A 17,842-nucleotide genomic window follows, 5' to 3' on the forward strand; every position below is an offset into this window, starting at 1 on the left:
AGAGATGATGTCAGGGCTGCCAACACTGGAAACTAGTTGAGAGTGAGACTCCCATAGGCCAATGCTATAATTTAGGAGTCAAAATGCGTGAGATCAATAGAAATGCATGCAAATGAAATAAAGTTTTAGAGTGAGAAAGGACCAAAATGCGTGAGTCTCGCGCTCAATGCGTGAGTCTCGCGCTCAATGCGTGAGTTGGCAGCCCTGTGATGTACATCCTGTTTTTTTTTTTTTGTTTGGTAATTTTAAGACCTGTATCAATATGTGATGTAACATTAGTTTTCATATGACCTCAGCAACCATAGTGCTCACTATCACAAAATATACATTGGTCAGTATAGCATCACAGGCAGCTATGCAAGGAATTCACCATGGCGAGGTAATTCCAGCACTGACACTGCATACCAATTGGAAAGGAAATTTATAGTAAAGATTGGTCAGCCACTACTGTCCTGTTATCGAGTCAGATGTTGTCAAGAGAATAGGAAATGCATTTTCATCATATATGACTTTCGTTAATTCATGCGGAATTGCAAATGTACATTGTAAGTTGTACAAAGTTTGAACCCTGGCATGGGATGCATGAATTAAAATTTTAGAGGTCACTGAGGTCTTAATGAACAACATTCACTGCTTGGAACTGCCGTATTCCTGCATTTGATGACAATGTTAACATTGCTATACTAAACACTTGTAATAATTAATGCACCACATATGCAATGTAATTATGCTTCAGAAAAGCTAGCCTGTGACTTCATATCACATGACTAATGATCATGGCATAAACATTAGCTACAAGATTAAATGAGTATAAATTAGCTGTAGAGAAGACCTAACATGTATTTAAATCATAGGATCTTTTGGCTGCGAAGGTGGTGTGGAAGGAACGTCTGGAAGTGCACAACATGCCTTGGAGTGTGTACAAAAACATCACAAAATAACTACAATTGTACATCAAGTATGTTACTAAATGTAGCACCGAACTAGCACAGTAGGACAGTGTTTAATGAACTTTAGTGATCAAGTTCAATGTTGAACTGTGACATACAAACTGAGTTTCACACAATTAAGTCACATCCTTTGTTTTGAGGAGGTGGTATGTGATCAGAATAATGAACTTGAAAATGCCATGGCAACAACCCCTGTACAGTGAGCAGTTGTAGCCACTGCTGTGGTATTCAAAAATGTGCAGTAAAGTTTCCACTGTTCACACAAAACAGGACCTTTGACTGTCTTTAACAGGTATCAAACAGACCAAGGGCACTGATAAAGATTTTTAAAAATGCACCACATGCGTTCTGCTTTATAACACATTCTTCAAAAGTGTACCACATGACACAATACAAATGAAAATCATGAGTTCACTCACATTTTGTAATGGAAAAAAAAAGCACCCTCTAGTAAACTGTGATTGTAAGTCATATATAACTCTTAGTGTTATTCAAAATATGAATATAAATTTGATATAGATAAACTAACAAACACTGGTAGCTTTGGTGTGAGGTTAGATGGAAGAATGTTATATCATTCATCTGATTATTAATTGACAACAATTTACTAGCAGTAAATAAATGTGCACCTTAAATGTTCACATACAGAATTTTTTTTTTCATAAGCAAGTTACTTAATCATATAAAGCTTACTATAGAGATTTAAACCCTAGTGACACTCTTTGGTTGAATTCTGGAACGTGCCAATTAGGTGGACGGATGAATAGTGCATAAAGCGCAATAAATCTAAATAGAGTGAAACATCTCTCACTATAAAGGCTGGAGAATATTCTCTTTTCCTGCCTGAATAACTGGGACTCCTACTGCCATCAGAAATAACAAACCAAAGTAAAACAGCTGAAGGGCTGTATTGTGGATTGTAGCAATAGCACCCACATGGAAGTCACTGAGAACGGAACAAGCTTTGCTCTCCAGAGCTGCAGTTATGTCATTGGTTTGAAACACATGCAGCTGTGGCATGAGTGGCTTCTTAAAAGCTGCTCCCCAAGACATAGCACCTACATGGATAAAGCATGCATATCCACCCACATCCAAAGAAATATATCGAGTGGCCCATTACAGACCTACAATTTGAGGCATCGTAGCAGATGCCAGGAGAACCACCGTGGCTCATTTTATCCTCACTGCCTTGTCTTTCAGAACGGATGTCAAGCTGTTGGTCTCATAGTAGCTTGCTCATAAGCATGTAAGTGCATTTTTAGTGGCCATGTGAAATAAATTCAAATTCACATGAATGCACAAACACGTAGAATATGTCATACGAAATTACAAGCAAAATGATGTAGGTAAATGTGCAGCTGGCTTTTCCAGCTGAATAAATGATTACAATGTCTCCACTTGAGAAAGTTATCCCAATAGCAATCATTCTTTTGTAGCTCTCATCCTAGCTGAACACACATGGACTGCTGCACTGAAGACTACCAGTATGTCATATTTTCACTCACTTCCCTTTGGAACAACTGTGTTGTCATGTAAATCACATGAGCAGGAGCAGCTTTCACTGCAAAAGTGGAAATCAAGTTCACAATCTTGAAAGCCACAGAGGGAGTAGCCATTCCTTTGTCAAACATGGGGGGAGAGGTAAAATAAAAACAAACAAACAAACAAACAAATGGGCCTGTCGCTGGAGATGAAATTTCACTTTGAAGCCAGGACAACAACATTCAATTCATGGTAAAAATATGCCTCAATTCCTGACAAATGAGACTTTATTCTTAATCTCATGGCAGAAGCAAGATGCCCCAATGATTCACAGAGAAATGAACAGAAATGTTAGATTGTTCTCATTCCCAAAAATAAGCCCACAGGATACTTCAAGCAAACTCCCTATAGCCAAACGCAGACATAACCTGGTGGGGCAAAAATGAGGAAAATTACACACATTCCAGGACTTGGAAAGATGGGCTACAACCTTAAATGTCCATCCCATAGTGATGTCTCTTAGCATCAAGTAGACTTAGTGACTTTGATGCGATACCACTGAATGACAACACACATCTCGCTGCAAACCTAGATTTCGATTGGTTTGATGATTGGTTTCCTGATGTGCCTCATGTTTGCCCCTGTCTCCTGAGGTTTGAATGGAGCATGCACCCCATATGGGCGGGGCACCGGAAGGTCACTGTCGTCGTCTGGAATATAAGCATTGGGTCGTGGCTCGGCAGTGGTCGTATTTCCACCGGGCAAGATGTACTGCTCCTCCTCCTCTGCAATCTGTAGAGTTTATCAGAATGAAAATGCCAAAGTTTTTTTTTTCTTTTAAATACTAATTTGAACAAGTACAGCAAATGTAAATAGCTAAATTAACTGCTTCAGTAGATCTTAGAAACATTATGTGAAAAGAGGTCTTTGGGTCAAAGCACAACAAAGTCTAGTGTTTGTGATGGATTGATATATATATATACAAACTCATTGAACATGCAAGATAAATGCAAATATTCTGACACTGGAAATGTCAGATAACAAAACATCCTATAGATTATCAAAACAGCAGCCTTTCTTCCCCGAGTCCTAATTCAGTATGAAGGTGACAGTCATTTCACAAAGACTCACTTCAAAGCCTCACTCAAGACTCATATTTTTCACCAAGCATTCAGTTGCGAACTCTTGGAAGAGTTTGTGCCTTTGAATGTTTCTACAACAGATATATGGTGCTATACAAATGCTGTGGATCATCATCATCATCATTCAAACACAGACATGCACCTGCCAAGTTTTCTCCATCCCACCACCTTGCGCTGCTCCAGCGTGGTATGGATGCACTCACCTGTTTCCTAGTCTCCGTATCCATGGCCCTCCTGGTCTCATCCCGCAGCATCCTCTCCCACTCCCTGGCTGCGTCGGGTGTGGGCGCCTCCCCTTGCTCCATGCGGAGGTAGGCCTGCTGGAGCCGCGCCTCCCCGTCCCGAGCCTCCTGCTGCAGCTTCAGCGCCTCCGCCTGGGTCATGGAGAGCTCGGAGACGGATGCCATCATCTTCCGCGTCACCTCCTTGATCCGCGCTTGCAGGTCATTGACCTACAGCAAAACCAGTTCAATGATTAGGATTGCAGATACTCTACCACATAATCTTTCTCTTTGGGTACATTAACTGATTTGGTCGGTCCTGATATATCCAATATTCGCAACATAGAGTACATCTACACATTTACAACTAGACAGGTTACACTATTCTGCTTCATTGCCAAAGCTTTTGGAAGAAGATTCTGCAAAAACAACATACTAGTTGTATACAATGACTGGTTAACAAGAAATGTATCAACATACCTGCCAACCCTGAGACTTAATAAATCTGAACAAACAAAGAAAAATTATTCAAAAATCTGAACTTTCATAAAGTTCATATACTTTCCTATCGACAGATATTTCCAAAAAATCAGAACACACGGAAATTAATGCATTTTCTTTCAGTGAAAAATCTGAACGTTCAGATTAAAACTGAACAGTTGGTAGGTATGTATCAACTTCAGCTTGAGTAAAATCATGACATAATGAGTCCAGTCATGAAGAAATAACACAAAATACACAGTTGCAAAGCACAAAGTGGCCAAACGGGCAGCATCAACTGACCTTCTTGGCTAGAGCCAGGGTGTCATCCTTGCCGGTGTTGACCCTATTGTTGACCCTCTCCGCCAGACGGGTCACCTGCTCAAAGATGAGGTCCTTCTCCAGCAGTTGCTCCTCCTTCTCAGCTAGCCTTATTTCAAGCTGTTTTGCACAGACAAGAAGAGTTGCACATAATCACAAAGAGAAATACAACGTTACTAAATTAGATATATTTGAACAAATATAAAAGCATTACAAGTCATTTGAACTGCATCCTGTCTGCCTCTCCTTCTCAAAAATATAACAACGATTAGATAAAATGTCATTATGAATATGAATTCATCTCAAACATGTCATGGCAAGTAGAATGATCAGAAATACAAATAAGTGCATAATTCAATAACTCATCTTGCAATGTGAATAAGAGCTAAATCATTAAAGACGGGGACTGATCTCTGGGATTAAAGGCATAATCATACAGATGTGCCTGAAATTCACTTTGATAACAGAGAAGATTCAGCTTCACATTTTGTTTTTAATCTCTACTAATTCATACTATCAATTACATGTAGGAGAAGGAAGAAATACAGAAACAGACAAATTATATGCTGCGAAATTTAAACATGGCCCTTAGGTAGAACTTAACCATTGTATCAAAATGTTTATCCAAAAACTTCTTTCAATGACCATTACTACACAATAGCAACACAGGGGAAATAAGCACATCCCAAGATCTGCATCATTAACTGCAAGTATTTTGAATGATAATTGACTATAATCATCTTTTATGGGGGTGGATTATTCCTGGCAGGAAAAAAAAAAATGCAGACTCACATTTTCAATCTTGGTATTCAGCTCTGAAGGACTGAGATCCTTGCCCTCCAGGAAGCGGACTCGTTCCTCATCGTGTGGGTTTTCCAGCTGGTGCTCCAACTCATTCATGCGATCCTGGCACTGGGCCAGCTGTAGAGGGAGACAAACAATGATACCAGTCAGAAATCAACATGTCTTTTCATCACAGAGCACTTTCTAGCGTTATCCTCACAAGTAATGTTCATAATCTCACAAAGACTTGATTTCACATTTTGTTTCAAAAGCATAATAAATGCCTGGGTGTGCCAAATGCAAACAGAATGCTACATGTGCAGCACAACCAAATTTTATAGTACTTAAAATAGCATTCCATTGATATACATGATAATCTATATCTTCTAGGTGCTGCAACAATTTATGCATGCCCATGTAGCAGTGGTTTTCATGATTGAATTGAAAAAACCTTGTACTTCAATTGCTATATGTGACCCTGCACCTCAAAACAAACAAAAAGTCGCCAGACATGAATTTTTAGTTAAGACCATGTTCTGAAAGAGCAGACTTTAAGCTTTAAGATGATGTATAACTCAAATCAAATGGACTCTCCTAACCTATCTAAATATTGGAAAGAAAGCACAAACTCAGGAAAAGTGTGAACTGAGAAAAGAGGCTCTGAAGTACAGTGTCTATTCAAGCGCTTAATCTTTACCAAACCGTGCTGGCTGTGCGATGAATGGGACAAAAAACAGGAAGTAAACCACCGGAGTAACAATAATGAAGGAATTATCAGATTAAAATGAAATTAGGAATACCTCATTAACACATTCTGTCCATAATTAATGCCAACTTTCAAAGCAGTAGCACTATCCTTTCAAAAGTTATTGGAGTTGAAAGTGAAGAGTTTGGACAAGGTTTTTCAGAAATGAAAAAGGGATTCTAACGACACACCTAATCACACTATTCTACCAAAAATGTTCGAGATAAACTGCTAAAAAAAAAACCACTTTCCTGCCAGTTTTATGTTACCAAATTTTAGCATAATGTAAAAGAAGACCCGCTCTTTCAGAAAATATGGAAAAGTCAAGTTCGGCTGGGTTGACCCATTTCACTTATTTTCAGTCCTCACGCAAAATCAGTGTGTGCGACTTTATGTTCGTTTTGAGGTGCACGGTCACATATAATGAATTCCTTGTTTACTCACCTGAATTTGCAGAGTTGTAAGTTCTTGATCCAGTGCTCTTTTGTTCGGGAGGTTCTGCCGAAGCAAGTCTATAGCTCGCTTCTCTTCAGCAACCTGCAGGCATAAAAATGTGGAAAACGTAAATTTTAAATGTCAATTGTACTTCCGGAAAGGGAGCTCATAGTCAAGAGTTGAATGCTAACTGAAACCAAAGTAATTAAAGTATACCCTACTATGTGTGTATGGTTACGTTGTTTGTAAAAAAGTATCTTTCTGGTTATTTGAACCATTGAAAACATTTCCTTCCAACAAAAATACAAATTTGAAATCACACTGATAACAAAACACAGGCTTTCAACAGTGCATCACAAAAATATGTAAGCACTGTTGTAATTCAATTCAATTCATTTTATTTTCCAATTTATTCATGAACAAATTGCACATCATTTACATATGGACTAAGTTCATACAAGTACTTTCCTTGAGAGTGATGCATTCTGAGAAAAAAGAAAAAAAATAAATGACATAGAGCAAAAAAAGAATGCAGTGTGCACAATATGACTGCACATATAAGTCATAATATGGCAACCTACCTGCATCTTGAGGAATCGAATTTCCTCCTCTCTTGTGTGGAGGTCAACGTCCCCTCGCCGTATCATGTCCTCTTGGATGTTGACCTTCTCATAGAACAGACACACCTCTTCATTCCTCTCAATCAGCTGGACACCTCTGTGGGCAGCCAAGTGGAGAAAGAATTCACTGACCATCAGCAATTAAATAATCAATGAAGGCTTTGGATGGCCAAGATTCACTAAGAACATACAAATGCCTTAACAGACATTTACAGAAACATGATTGACAAGAATCATACATAAAATTGTTGTGCTACAGATGACTTCCACAGAGTCAACTGTCAACAAATACATTCATAAAAACAATATAAACAAAAACAAGGTATTCTTGGCATTACCATATTTCTATTGTTGGTCCATGTTTGTGCTGTAAATGCAAAGCCTCACTTACATACATTGCAATAGAAAAATTGTTATGCCTATATCTTCATGAGTTCCAAAGTTTCAAAGTTGCCACAAACTCAACATGCTTCAGTACCTCTACGTAAAATTGATGTATTATTTTTTAATCACTTGCAACATTTTGAAATCACTTTGCTCTGTTGTTATCACATGTCATATGAAGGAAAGAGAAAAGGTGACTGCAAACGTACCGATCGTTGCGGTGCTGGACGGCCGTTTCGTAGCGCTTCCTGAGCTGCACCATTTGTTCCTCGGCCTGGTTGATCATGAGGTTGAGCTTGGCGATGTCCAGCCGCTGCTGCTCCCGCTTCTCTCGCATCTCCTCCTCAATGCGCTGCTGCTTGGCCAGCTCATTGCGCAGTTGGTCCCGTAGCACCACGGCGTTAACATGCTTCAGCCGCGCCTTCTGGAGTTGCCTATTATACACGTAAGGGTTTACAGAGAGAAGCGAACATGGGAATGCATGGGTGGCCATCATTAGCAGTTACCTCAGGATTTGAGAGAAATTTGATTTTAGTGAACTACATACCCACAATTCTCTTTTGTTAAAGTCAGGACAATGTCCCAATAACATAACATGCAATATGTTGCCATCATATGAAATATAAAACCCATTTTGAAATACAGCATTGTTAATAAAGATGCTGATCCCATGAGGTAAAAATGTTCTTGTAAGAAAGATTTCATCTGCTTTCATGTCTTAACTATGAGCCTCTCCAGGCAGCATGGTATGATGTCATACCAGATCTAAGATAGCTTGTGGACAAAAGGGAGGTGTTTCAAATGTAATCATGGTAAACTTGTTCTGCACATCGAGCACAAGCAACCTCTCCATTAAAAGGCAGTGAATTGATGTAAGTCACACGACCATTTCCTGAATACGAAAGTCGTATTTAATTTATTCTTTGAAACAAAAACAAAAACCCCAAGTAAAGGAAGAAGTGACAGATAACAGGAATGAAAGGAAGTAACTCCATAAACATGTACATAGGGTCAAGAGTCCATTAATAATCATGATGAGCTCACCTCTCCTTTGTGTGGCATGAGGTCCTGAGGATCTCAATCTCATTCTGAAGGATCTTGATTTTCTCCCTCATCTCAGCGGCCTTCTGAGTGCTGGCCTGGATCAGGTTCACACACTTGTTCCGCTCGTTCTTGATCACGTCGTACATCTTGGCAAACTCCCGCAGCCTGCACGACACAGGTCAGAGGTCAAAGTTTACAAATTTGGCCGCATACATTTTTCGAGGAGGGAGTTTATATCATGTATGAAGATACTGAAAGTGCTAATGACTCTTGATACCTACAAAATCATCACTTCAATCTCTAGTACTACAGCAGTTGCCATAATTCTGGCAAACATTTTGCCCAAAATAAGCAAAAACTGGCAATCTGTAGTGCTGAGTATTGTGTGCAGTACTTAATTCTTAAAAGGTCAAAATGATTTTAATGAATGCTTAACAAATAAATGTTTGCCAACTTTTCAAGTATAAAAATTCATTTAGAATTAATATCTGATGCACAATTTGAACAAAATGTTTCGAATGGTAGCTCAAAGGTAAAGGTGCACAAAAAAAACATGAAAAATTAACCGTTTATTAAAGGGATGGTATAGTATTGGTTGAGGTGAGGATTTATTTTTTAACTTTTTGCGAGATACTTAGAAACCATTAAACATGAATTGCAATTCTAAGAGGAATTCAAAGTCTATTTGGTGATAATCGGCTTGGAAATGGCTGAGATATCCAAAAACAAAGTAAAACAAAGTGATCCTAATAAGAGGTAGATCCCACCTTGTATTAGGATCACTTATGTTGGATATCTCAGCCATTTCAAGACCAGTTTTCATCAGACAAATTTTGAATTCCTCTTAGAATTATGTGCTCTTTCATATTTCATGACAGGTTTATAACTATCTAAAAAAATTATCACCGAAAAAAACGTTGGAAACCTGAGGCCCCACCTCAACTGAAACGTGCTGTACCATCCCTCTAATTTAATGAGGACACCTATCAAAACTACCTGATCATCATCTCCTGGTATTTCTTCTTGTTATCAATGATGGCCAGATCCTTGGACTTGAGGTCATCGAGGGCCCGGTGGTAGCGCATCTCGGCCCGCATGTAGTCCCTCGCCTTCTGCTCCCGCTCGTCGCCCTTGATGGCGGCCAGGCGCGTCAGCTCCACCACCTCAATGCGGAGGTCACTCTGCTCGTAGAGCAGCCGTTCCTCCTCTGCTATGCTCTGCTCCACTTTGACCTGCTCAACAGCTGTGAAGGAGTTCTAGGAGGTTGGGGGGGGGGGGAGGAGGGTAAGTGGTCAGAATAAAGAGCAGGGAGCACGTTGTTGGCAGTATGCTCTTTGTGCGTACTACATACCCCTCTCACTGAAAATAGAGTTTTAATTCCCCTTCCTTCACCCCCCCCCCCCCCATCATTATTAGTTAATTGTAGGAAAAGTGTGAAGGAAGTACTTTAATGGTGCATTGCACCAATGCGACAGAATTCTTCAGAAATAATAATTGTAGGAGGATGAATGGAAAATGGATGGAATGGTGAACAAAAGATTGACAACACACACCCCTCAAAAAAAAAATACTCAAGAATCTGTTTGGGTACACTATTGGAAGTAATAACTTAATGCTTGCCTGAATATCATGTAGCTTCGAGGTTTAAAAACATTAAAGCAAGCCTACACACATTGACAAAAAAGAACTTTGTATTCACACCAGGGCATACAATGTATTTCAAATACAGTAACAAGGACTAAATCTATACACCATTGGTTACAAACTTTCAATGAATTTTTCAGTCCATATCAAAAACGATATCAATCAAACAATATAAAGAGGAGTGACATTATGATAAAATCAAATGCCTGATTTATACCTGGTCTGCTAGTAGCCTCTTGGTCTTGTCCACTTCTGTGGTCAGCTCTTTCCTCTTCTCCAAGAGAGAGCCATCATTCTTAGGGCCACTGTCAGCCTGACCTTTGACCTTGTCAAAAATAGTCTGCAATATTCAAACACATAAAATGGTTTGAAAATTTAATGTGATGTGAAGGTGGTGCTGGATATACACATGGGGTTTTGTGTCTCATCAATCAGATACTGCAGTAAAGTATGGTGTGGTTGGTGATACTTTAAGCGGCAGGACAGTATAGAAAGCCACAATCTTTTCAGATAGACCATCTTAAATCTGTTCAGAGTAATTCATTGTACAGTCAGTTTACATTCTGATATATCATGGTGACTGTTAACAAGACCAGTCTATAGCACTCTAAACTGTTGAATATTATAAACAAGGATTTCACAAAATTCTAGCACCACTCATCAACACATTACCTTAACATACAAGCATTTGTTATGTTTCTCCTTTACAGAACTGTGCAACAAAAGAAATGATATATGAAAGAGGCGGTTTCCAGAAACTACAGTACTATGGCTAACTTATTTCATCATCCATGAAACCTGATCAATTACAATCACCATTGTCATCGTGAAATGATAATATTGCTTCATTCATTACTATACGAATGGACAGAAACAGAGAGAATCTACACAAAGAGCAAAATCATGACGCCGAATCTAGTGTATTGCTTAGCATATAAGATGCTGTGCAAGTATGCCAATCTGTGTGTCTATGTGTATGTGTGTGTTTCTTTTTTATGTTGGGTGGGGTTTGGTGTACCTGTGTGTGTGCCAAGCCCTCATTGGCCACCCTCAGTTGCAGCTCAGTTTTCTTCAGGTTCCTAAGGTCTCTTTCCTTCTCCCGCTGCTTCCTGGCAAAGATCTCGTGCTGTGTCTTCTTGTCCATCTGGATGTGCCGCAGACTCAAGTCGAGAGTTGCTCTGCACACAAAGAGGACATTAAGTCAAGGATACATAAAGTTTTCAAGAAAGTGTACTCTATGTTTGTTTGATAATTTTTTCTCTTTCTTTCTTTCTTTCATTTTTTTTTTCTTTAAATTCAGGCATCAAACATGCAGACGTAACACAAGCATACACACACATCCCAAATATACTCACAGCCAATAAAACAAATCCAGGCAAACACACAACTAGAAAACTAGAACCAAACTATTTTCTCAAAGGAAGAAGGAAACAAGAAAGAAGACTGCTATACAACACATTTTGCATCGCAACACAAATGCTCTTTCATAATCACTCCAGGAAAAATTGCACAATCACTATTAAAGGGTATGTCAGCATTCTTATTCCAAACATATGTGACCCGCTACAACAAAATGGTCCTAAAGTCGCACACGGTCGAAGCCGTGAAAATCGAGTTTGAAGTTAGAGCATCAAAATTTGTCAAAACTTACGATTTTCTGAATTTGACATATTATTAAAGTCTGACATGTTTTCTATCATCTGTCGAAATTTTGAAGCAAAATGATGAAAGGAAAGACTAAAAAATAGCGTTTTTCTGGGCCATGTTTTTTTGGCGTTTCAACGAAGCAGAAACTGGTTCGAACATTTGGAGTGAGCGCCACACATAGGCTCCGCCCCTAACAACGACCAGAGTGATCTCATTGGTGAGTTTGCTGCTTGCCGCTAACCGAAGCGTGAAGCTCGCTCACTGCCCAGTCGACTGGTGCGTGCGGGCGGGTTGCGCTATGCCTAGCTGCTTCTCCTGACATCCTGGTCACTGATTGGTCGGTGAGGAGACCGCCGACGCTGTGTTTGAACGAGCATTTCGGGGGTTGCTAGGGCTGTCCGGAGGTGAATACTGACTTGCGTGTCTCTTGATTGTGATTGCGTCGCAAGGAGAACTTTTAGGGAGCTTTTCTCGAAACAGTGATATCCCAGACGTCTTGACATGCGCTCTTTTAAACATCGATATCTCCGCAGCCGATTATTTTTATAAGACATGTTATATATCAATTTAAAGCAGAAAGATTAGGGAATTGTGTCGTGCAATTTTCAGATAATCGACCTCACCCGACTTTAGGATCATTTTGTTGTAGCGGGTCACATATGTTAACTTTCATTGAACCCTCTGTGCATAATGAAAGATGATGAAATTGCTCACTTGTCACCAAGGTAAACTGCCTCCTTCTCCTTCTGGTACTCATAATCCTTCATGCACATGTCAAACTTGCGCTGCTGCTCGTCCAGGGCGTTCTGAGCCCTGGCCTTGTCCCGCTCCAGCTGGAACTTGTCCTCCATCAGGGCCTGTTGCCGTGCCAACAGGTCCTGCAGGTGTGCGGCTAGGTCTGCGTATTCCTCGTCCTTCTCACCTCTCTGCCGCTCGACCTCACTGATGGGAGAAAAGAGGTTGAGGGTTATCAAATTGCACCTGTGTTTGGCAGTGAAATGGAATGGCTTGAGAGGTTTGTCTGAATTGGATAGTTCAGTATTACGTCTTGATATTCCCACACATATGAACACTCTATCCCACTGTTTGAATATTGAAAACGGATCAATTTTTTTTTTCAGAAAAATTTATTTGATGGCCAACACTATCACAGAAAGTGATAATGTCAACAGGATATACACATTGCCTAGTGTGCTGTGACAATATTCTGACACAGAACAAATGAAACAACAATGTCCGACTTTTCAAGAGAGGGTAATGTCTTCACTTACTTCTTTGCTTTGTTCATCTTGTCCATCTCCTTGATGAGCTGTCCTGGCAGGGAGTGCACAGCAACAAGGTCCTCTTTTAGCTTTTCTTGAGTTTCCACCTGTAAACCATTTCAAGCAATAAGAAGAAACAACAGAAATGAGGGATTGAACTCAAACAACATGTTTAACATACACCAAGATGTTGTTGGGTAAGACAGTAAGGAAGTTTGGGGAGATTGTCCTCATACCTGTACAACAGCATTCTTTTGATGATTCCTGACTAAGGTTGCAGATCCATATCAAATGACATTTTCAAATCATGACCATATCAAAGCAGCAACTCATGATCACAAAATTTGACTCCATGATACTATAACTGTACATTACTTCATGGGGTAAAATATTGACTCTTGGACTGGATAGGCTACACACAAAAAGGAGGCTAATCCACATCTTACACCAGTGATGTATATGACGTATTCTCAGTTGACTAAATCCTAAACTTGACCCCACGACCCCAACACCAACCTCGCCCTCCAACTCCTTCAGCTCCAGGTCGATCTGACGATTTCGCATGGCTAGCTCCTCCTTCAGGTTTTTGGCCTCCAGCTGACGCTGTCCGATCTCCATGCGGAGCTCCTCCACGTGCTTGGTCAGCTCCTTGGTCCGCTTCTCAATCTCCTCCTTCTTGGGGAGGCGGTCATACTCCCTCTCCAGCATCCTCTTCTCCTCCTGCAGGCTGGAGACGAGAAGACCCCAAAGAAAGTGAATATCAAGCAAAGAAATGAATGTGTGCAGTAATTCTGTTTGCACTCGGTTTTTGGATCTGTAATAACTTTGGCATACAGGCGAATGCAAATGATAAAAAAAAACAACAACAACACAATAATAATTTTTTTTTTCAAAATGCAGAATTTTACATTATTTGATCTCATCATTATCATGGACATTTGTCCAAAGATGTACACCTGAAGCAAAGATCGATATCATCACACTGCTGACAACTTTCGTCATTATCTGATCTACGTAGCTACAAGAAAGCCTGGGGGAAAAAAAACTCACAACTCTGAACATTGTGTCTGAGGATGACACATGAATTATCAAAGAATTTTTGTGTTACACGTAGGTAATACAAGAAAGGCAATGACAGAGCAGTATCTATCACTTTACAGAAGATAACAGACTTACCTCTCTATCTTAAAGTCATACTGGTAGTTTCGCTCCTCAGCCTGGTCGATCTCATTATTGTGCTTCAGGAGTTTGGCACGCAGCTTGCTGGTCTCCGAGTTTGAGCTGTCAGGAAAGTTGTCGGCTTTTTCCAGCTCGATTGACTGCTTCTCCATCGACTGTGTCAGTTCCTTGGCCATCTGCAGGAGGCCCAACTCGGACTCACGTGTCCTGGTGGGAGATTGTAATGATGAGATTGTAAAAATACTCACTTTACTTCCTTATAAACAAAGCTAAAATGTAAACCCATCAAAACAGAAAAATGAAACCACAAAATCTTGTCATTACAATAGGGACTCAAAAACTTTAAAAGGAAAATGCAGATCTATGCCAACTTCACATCTACATTTGGGATGAATATTCAAAAGCTTATATCCAGTGGCAGATCCAGTTAAAACAAAAGAAATAAAAAGAAAATAGGGGCGCATGCACCCCCCTTTCATTTTTGTTAAGGTGCCTTCCCTTTTTTGAATTCCTGGATCCGCCCCTGATATCCACCAAAGAACATGAAATCCCAAAGCAAAATAATTTAACCCTTAGTGGTTAAAATCCTGCGAGTATGTATGCCCATCATTTCTTTTTTCATGGCTACTAAAACACTGATCAAATCAGTGCTTATTTACGTCAATGTACGGCAATTTGTCAATCAGTTGCAATAAAAGCAACTCAACAGAAGAATTTCAAAAATTTGAATAACCTTTAGTGGCTTTACGATCAATACTAGTACTCTCTCTTACCAAATAAGTCAACCTTTCAATTACAACAGTCATGTCTGAACAACTGGTTCTGACACGATTTCATTCAATTGGAAGGACATACCTGGCCAAAGTCTTGTGCAGTTCAGTGTACTTTGCCTTGAGCTGAGCAACTCTGGTTCCTGTGAGCTTTCCATCTTGGAAGAGCTGGTAAGTTGGGATGACAAAGAAGCAACAAGCACATAATTAGCATACAATAACAAGCACACATCCAAAATGATCTAATCGTCATGGCAAAAATAAGAGCACTAGTCTACTTGGACTTGAAACAAATGCCTGGAAGCATTCATTACCTCATCAAGGCACTGGAAAGCAGGACTGGCGGAGACCTCGACCTGACCCTCCTCCTGTAGGATGACCTTTGGAGCCAGTGGGGCGATGGCTGGCTCGTACGACTCATCATCTCGACGGTCCTGGCTGCTCATTTTCTTTTCTCTGTTTAGAAAAGCCAATTAGAGTATCAAGAGAAGCTACAGTAGTATGGTTGAGGGGTCTAGATATCGCGCACGAAAATTTGAAATGCTCTTATAATAGAAGTTATTCCATAATCGTACCTGAATTTCTCAATGAATATCACGAAAATGCAGAAAAATCACTTCCCAGAATCTCCTGATGATACGATGACGGAGTAGTGCGCTGTCGCCGTTTGTATGTCGGACTTTTTTTTCTGCGTTCAATTTCTCGGGGTATGTAAAGATCGCGCAGCTGCCCTCTGTAGTTTCATGCGTGAAAGTGTCTGCCCCTCTGCTGCTGTAACGTGCTCCGGCTTTCGTAGAATATTTTTTCACTTGATATTAAATTTGTCCCTGTTAAGCAACAGCAGTTTTACCTAACTTGTGTATATTATTGTTATCATTATTGTATGTGTTATTATTATTATTATTATTATTATATGTGTTACTATTATTATTATTATTATTATTGTTGTTATTATTATTATTATCATTATTACTATTATCACTACCACCATCATCGATCATCATAATCATCATCATCATCATTATCATTTTCATTATTATTATTATCACTTCCACCACCATCATCATTTTATCATTCTTATTATCATTATTTTTATCATTGATATTTTCATAATCGTTAATGATTTTCATTTATAAAGTTTTCTTACAGTATTTCTAATCACTTTAACCAATAATATACATGTAATATAAAATGGAAAAAAGTAAAATATGAACATATATTTGTGTGTGTGTGTGTGTGTGTGTGTGTGTGTTTGTGTGTGTGCTTACCCACTGTCACCCTCTCATTTTCGTCACCCATTTGTCACACTCTCATCTAATTTGTTTTCTTCAGTATCATTATGACCCTCCCCTGTCACAAATATATCACAAGTTAGCACAAGAAATCACAAGCAAATTCAAATTGAAATCACACTTCAACTTCGATAGACTGAAATATTTTTTCCTTTGTAATATTATAATCGTTGTGTTAAAATTTGACTTAAAACAACATTTATTAACGGTATTTCAGCGTAGCTGGCAGCATACATTGTTCTTGTGTATGATGACGTCACGTGGTAAACGATCGATCGAACAAATTACGAATTCTATCGACTATATACGAACGAGACAACGAGACGACACGTCTAGGCTACAACATCCTTAGAACAGATTTTAAGGGAAGGTAGGTTTGTACAAGGTAAAAAATTGGAAATTTAGTGGAAAATTTGTTGGAAATCAAAATTTCTTACCTGCTTCCTTCTCATGTTGAGCGGTAAGTCAGGTATGTTTATTCCATGGGCGTATCGGCAAATTTTGCGCTTAGTCCTACGCGTAATATCGCTTGCTATACGCAGTTACGCTATGCGCGATCATTACGTCCCTGCGCGAGACCTAGTACCCTTACTATACCAATTGATACAGTTGCAGAACCCTAGACTCCACACACACGTAGGCCCATTTCTACTTGATATCATTAAATTAATTCTAACATTTCGTCAATCTTGGATCTAGGCCTACTTCAGTGTAGGCCTGGGCTAATGTAATAAATCTTATCTAAATTAGAAATGTAACCACCGTTTGAATTAGAATAAAGACAAGAAAATCTAAATGCTAACGACTTTAATACTTACATCACTCATCTCATAAATACTTTCACATCATTTCTATTTCTTCTTCTTCTTTGCTTTGCGTCTTCTTCGTCTTTCTCTTCTTCTTTCTCTTCTTCCCCTCTTAAAGTTCTTGTTCTGGTTTAAATTTATTCCACGTTATCAATTTTTGAAGATAATTATAGCCTAGAGAGGCACATTACACGTTTGGACCTTTCTACATCAAAACTGAAGTTATTTAGATCTACAAGTACAATAGGATGAGAGGAGTAAAACGAACAGGATGCGGAAGAGCACGAGAATAGAGAGCGGTCTCCAGCTCCAGCTACAGCAGACGTACTGCTGCGTGCGTGATGCGGCGGCCCGCCCGAAACCCTGCGGATGAAGGAGCGTAGATACCCCTCCTACAACGACTAATGCACAATGTCGAAGAAATCTGACTTCGATGAACTTACATGTCATCCGATTACTGCAGGGTTCATTTCTTCTCCAAGCGATGCTAATCAGCTTGTTCAGAAAACGATAAATTTGTAGATTTATTCTTGACGTTTTAATTAATGCTCTTGTGTGCAATTACTGTACAAATTAATCATGACCCTTGTCGGCTATCTTCTCAATATAATGATGAAAACAAGCTTCGTTAGTTT

The 17,842-nt window shown here is 39.4% G+C and overlaps 1 protein-coding gene across 1 annotated transcript; it reads right to left on the reverse strand.

Moving 5' to 3' along the window:
* Positions 1 to 225: 225 nt before the first annotated feature.
* LOC140246290 (coiled-coil domain-containing protein 146-like) lies at positions 226 to 17,822 on the reverse strand. Its single transcript, XM_072325756.1, has 18 exons — positions 17,651 to 17,822; positions 15,424 to 15,565; positions 15,195 to 15,277; positions 14,337 to 14,546; positions 13,677 to 13,887; positions 13,170 to 13,267; positions 12,613 to 12,840; positions 11,270 to 11,429; positions 10,469 to 10,591; positions 9,604 to 9,863; positions 8,608 to 8,772; positions 7,773 to 7,997; positions 7,141 to 7,276; positions 6,569 to 6,661; positions 5,389 to 5,517; positions 4,579 to 4,716; positions 3,778 to 4,026; positions 226 to 3,224 (listed from the first exon to the last, which is right to left on the reverse strand). Exons 2-18 carry the CDS (start codon positions 15,553 to 15,555, stop codon positions 3,021 to 3,023), a joined length of 2,844 nt encoding a protein of 947 aa, XP_072181857.1. The 5' UTR covers positions 15,556 to 15,565; positions 17,651 to 17,822; the 3' UTR covers positions 226 to 3,020.
* Positions 17,823 to 17,842: the final 20 nt, after the last annotated feature.

This window comes from Diadema setosum, chromosome 2 (assembly GCF_964275005.1).
Source record: "Diadema setosum chromosome 2, eeDiaSeto1, whole genome shotgun sequence".
Lineage (NCBI taxonomy): Eukaryota > Metazoa > Echinodermata > Echinoidea > Diadematoida > Diadematidae > Diadema > Diadema setosum.

Excerpts from the sequence above, each read along its gene's own strand:
- LOC140246290 (XM_072325756.1), bottom strand. The coding sequence starts at position 15,555 with ATGAGCAGCCAGGACCGTCGAGATGATGAGTCGTACGAGCCAGCCATC. Across the intron at positions 4,717-5,388 it reads TGAATACCAAGATTGAAAAT|CTTGAAATAAGGCTAGCTGA; the intron begins GTGAGTCTGCAT and ends TGTGCAAAACAG. Across the intron at positions 4,027-4,578 it reads CCCTGGCTCTAGCCAAGAAG|GTCAATGACCTGCAAGCGCG; the intron begins GTCAGTTGATGC and ends GTTTTGCTGTAG.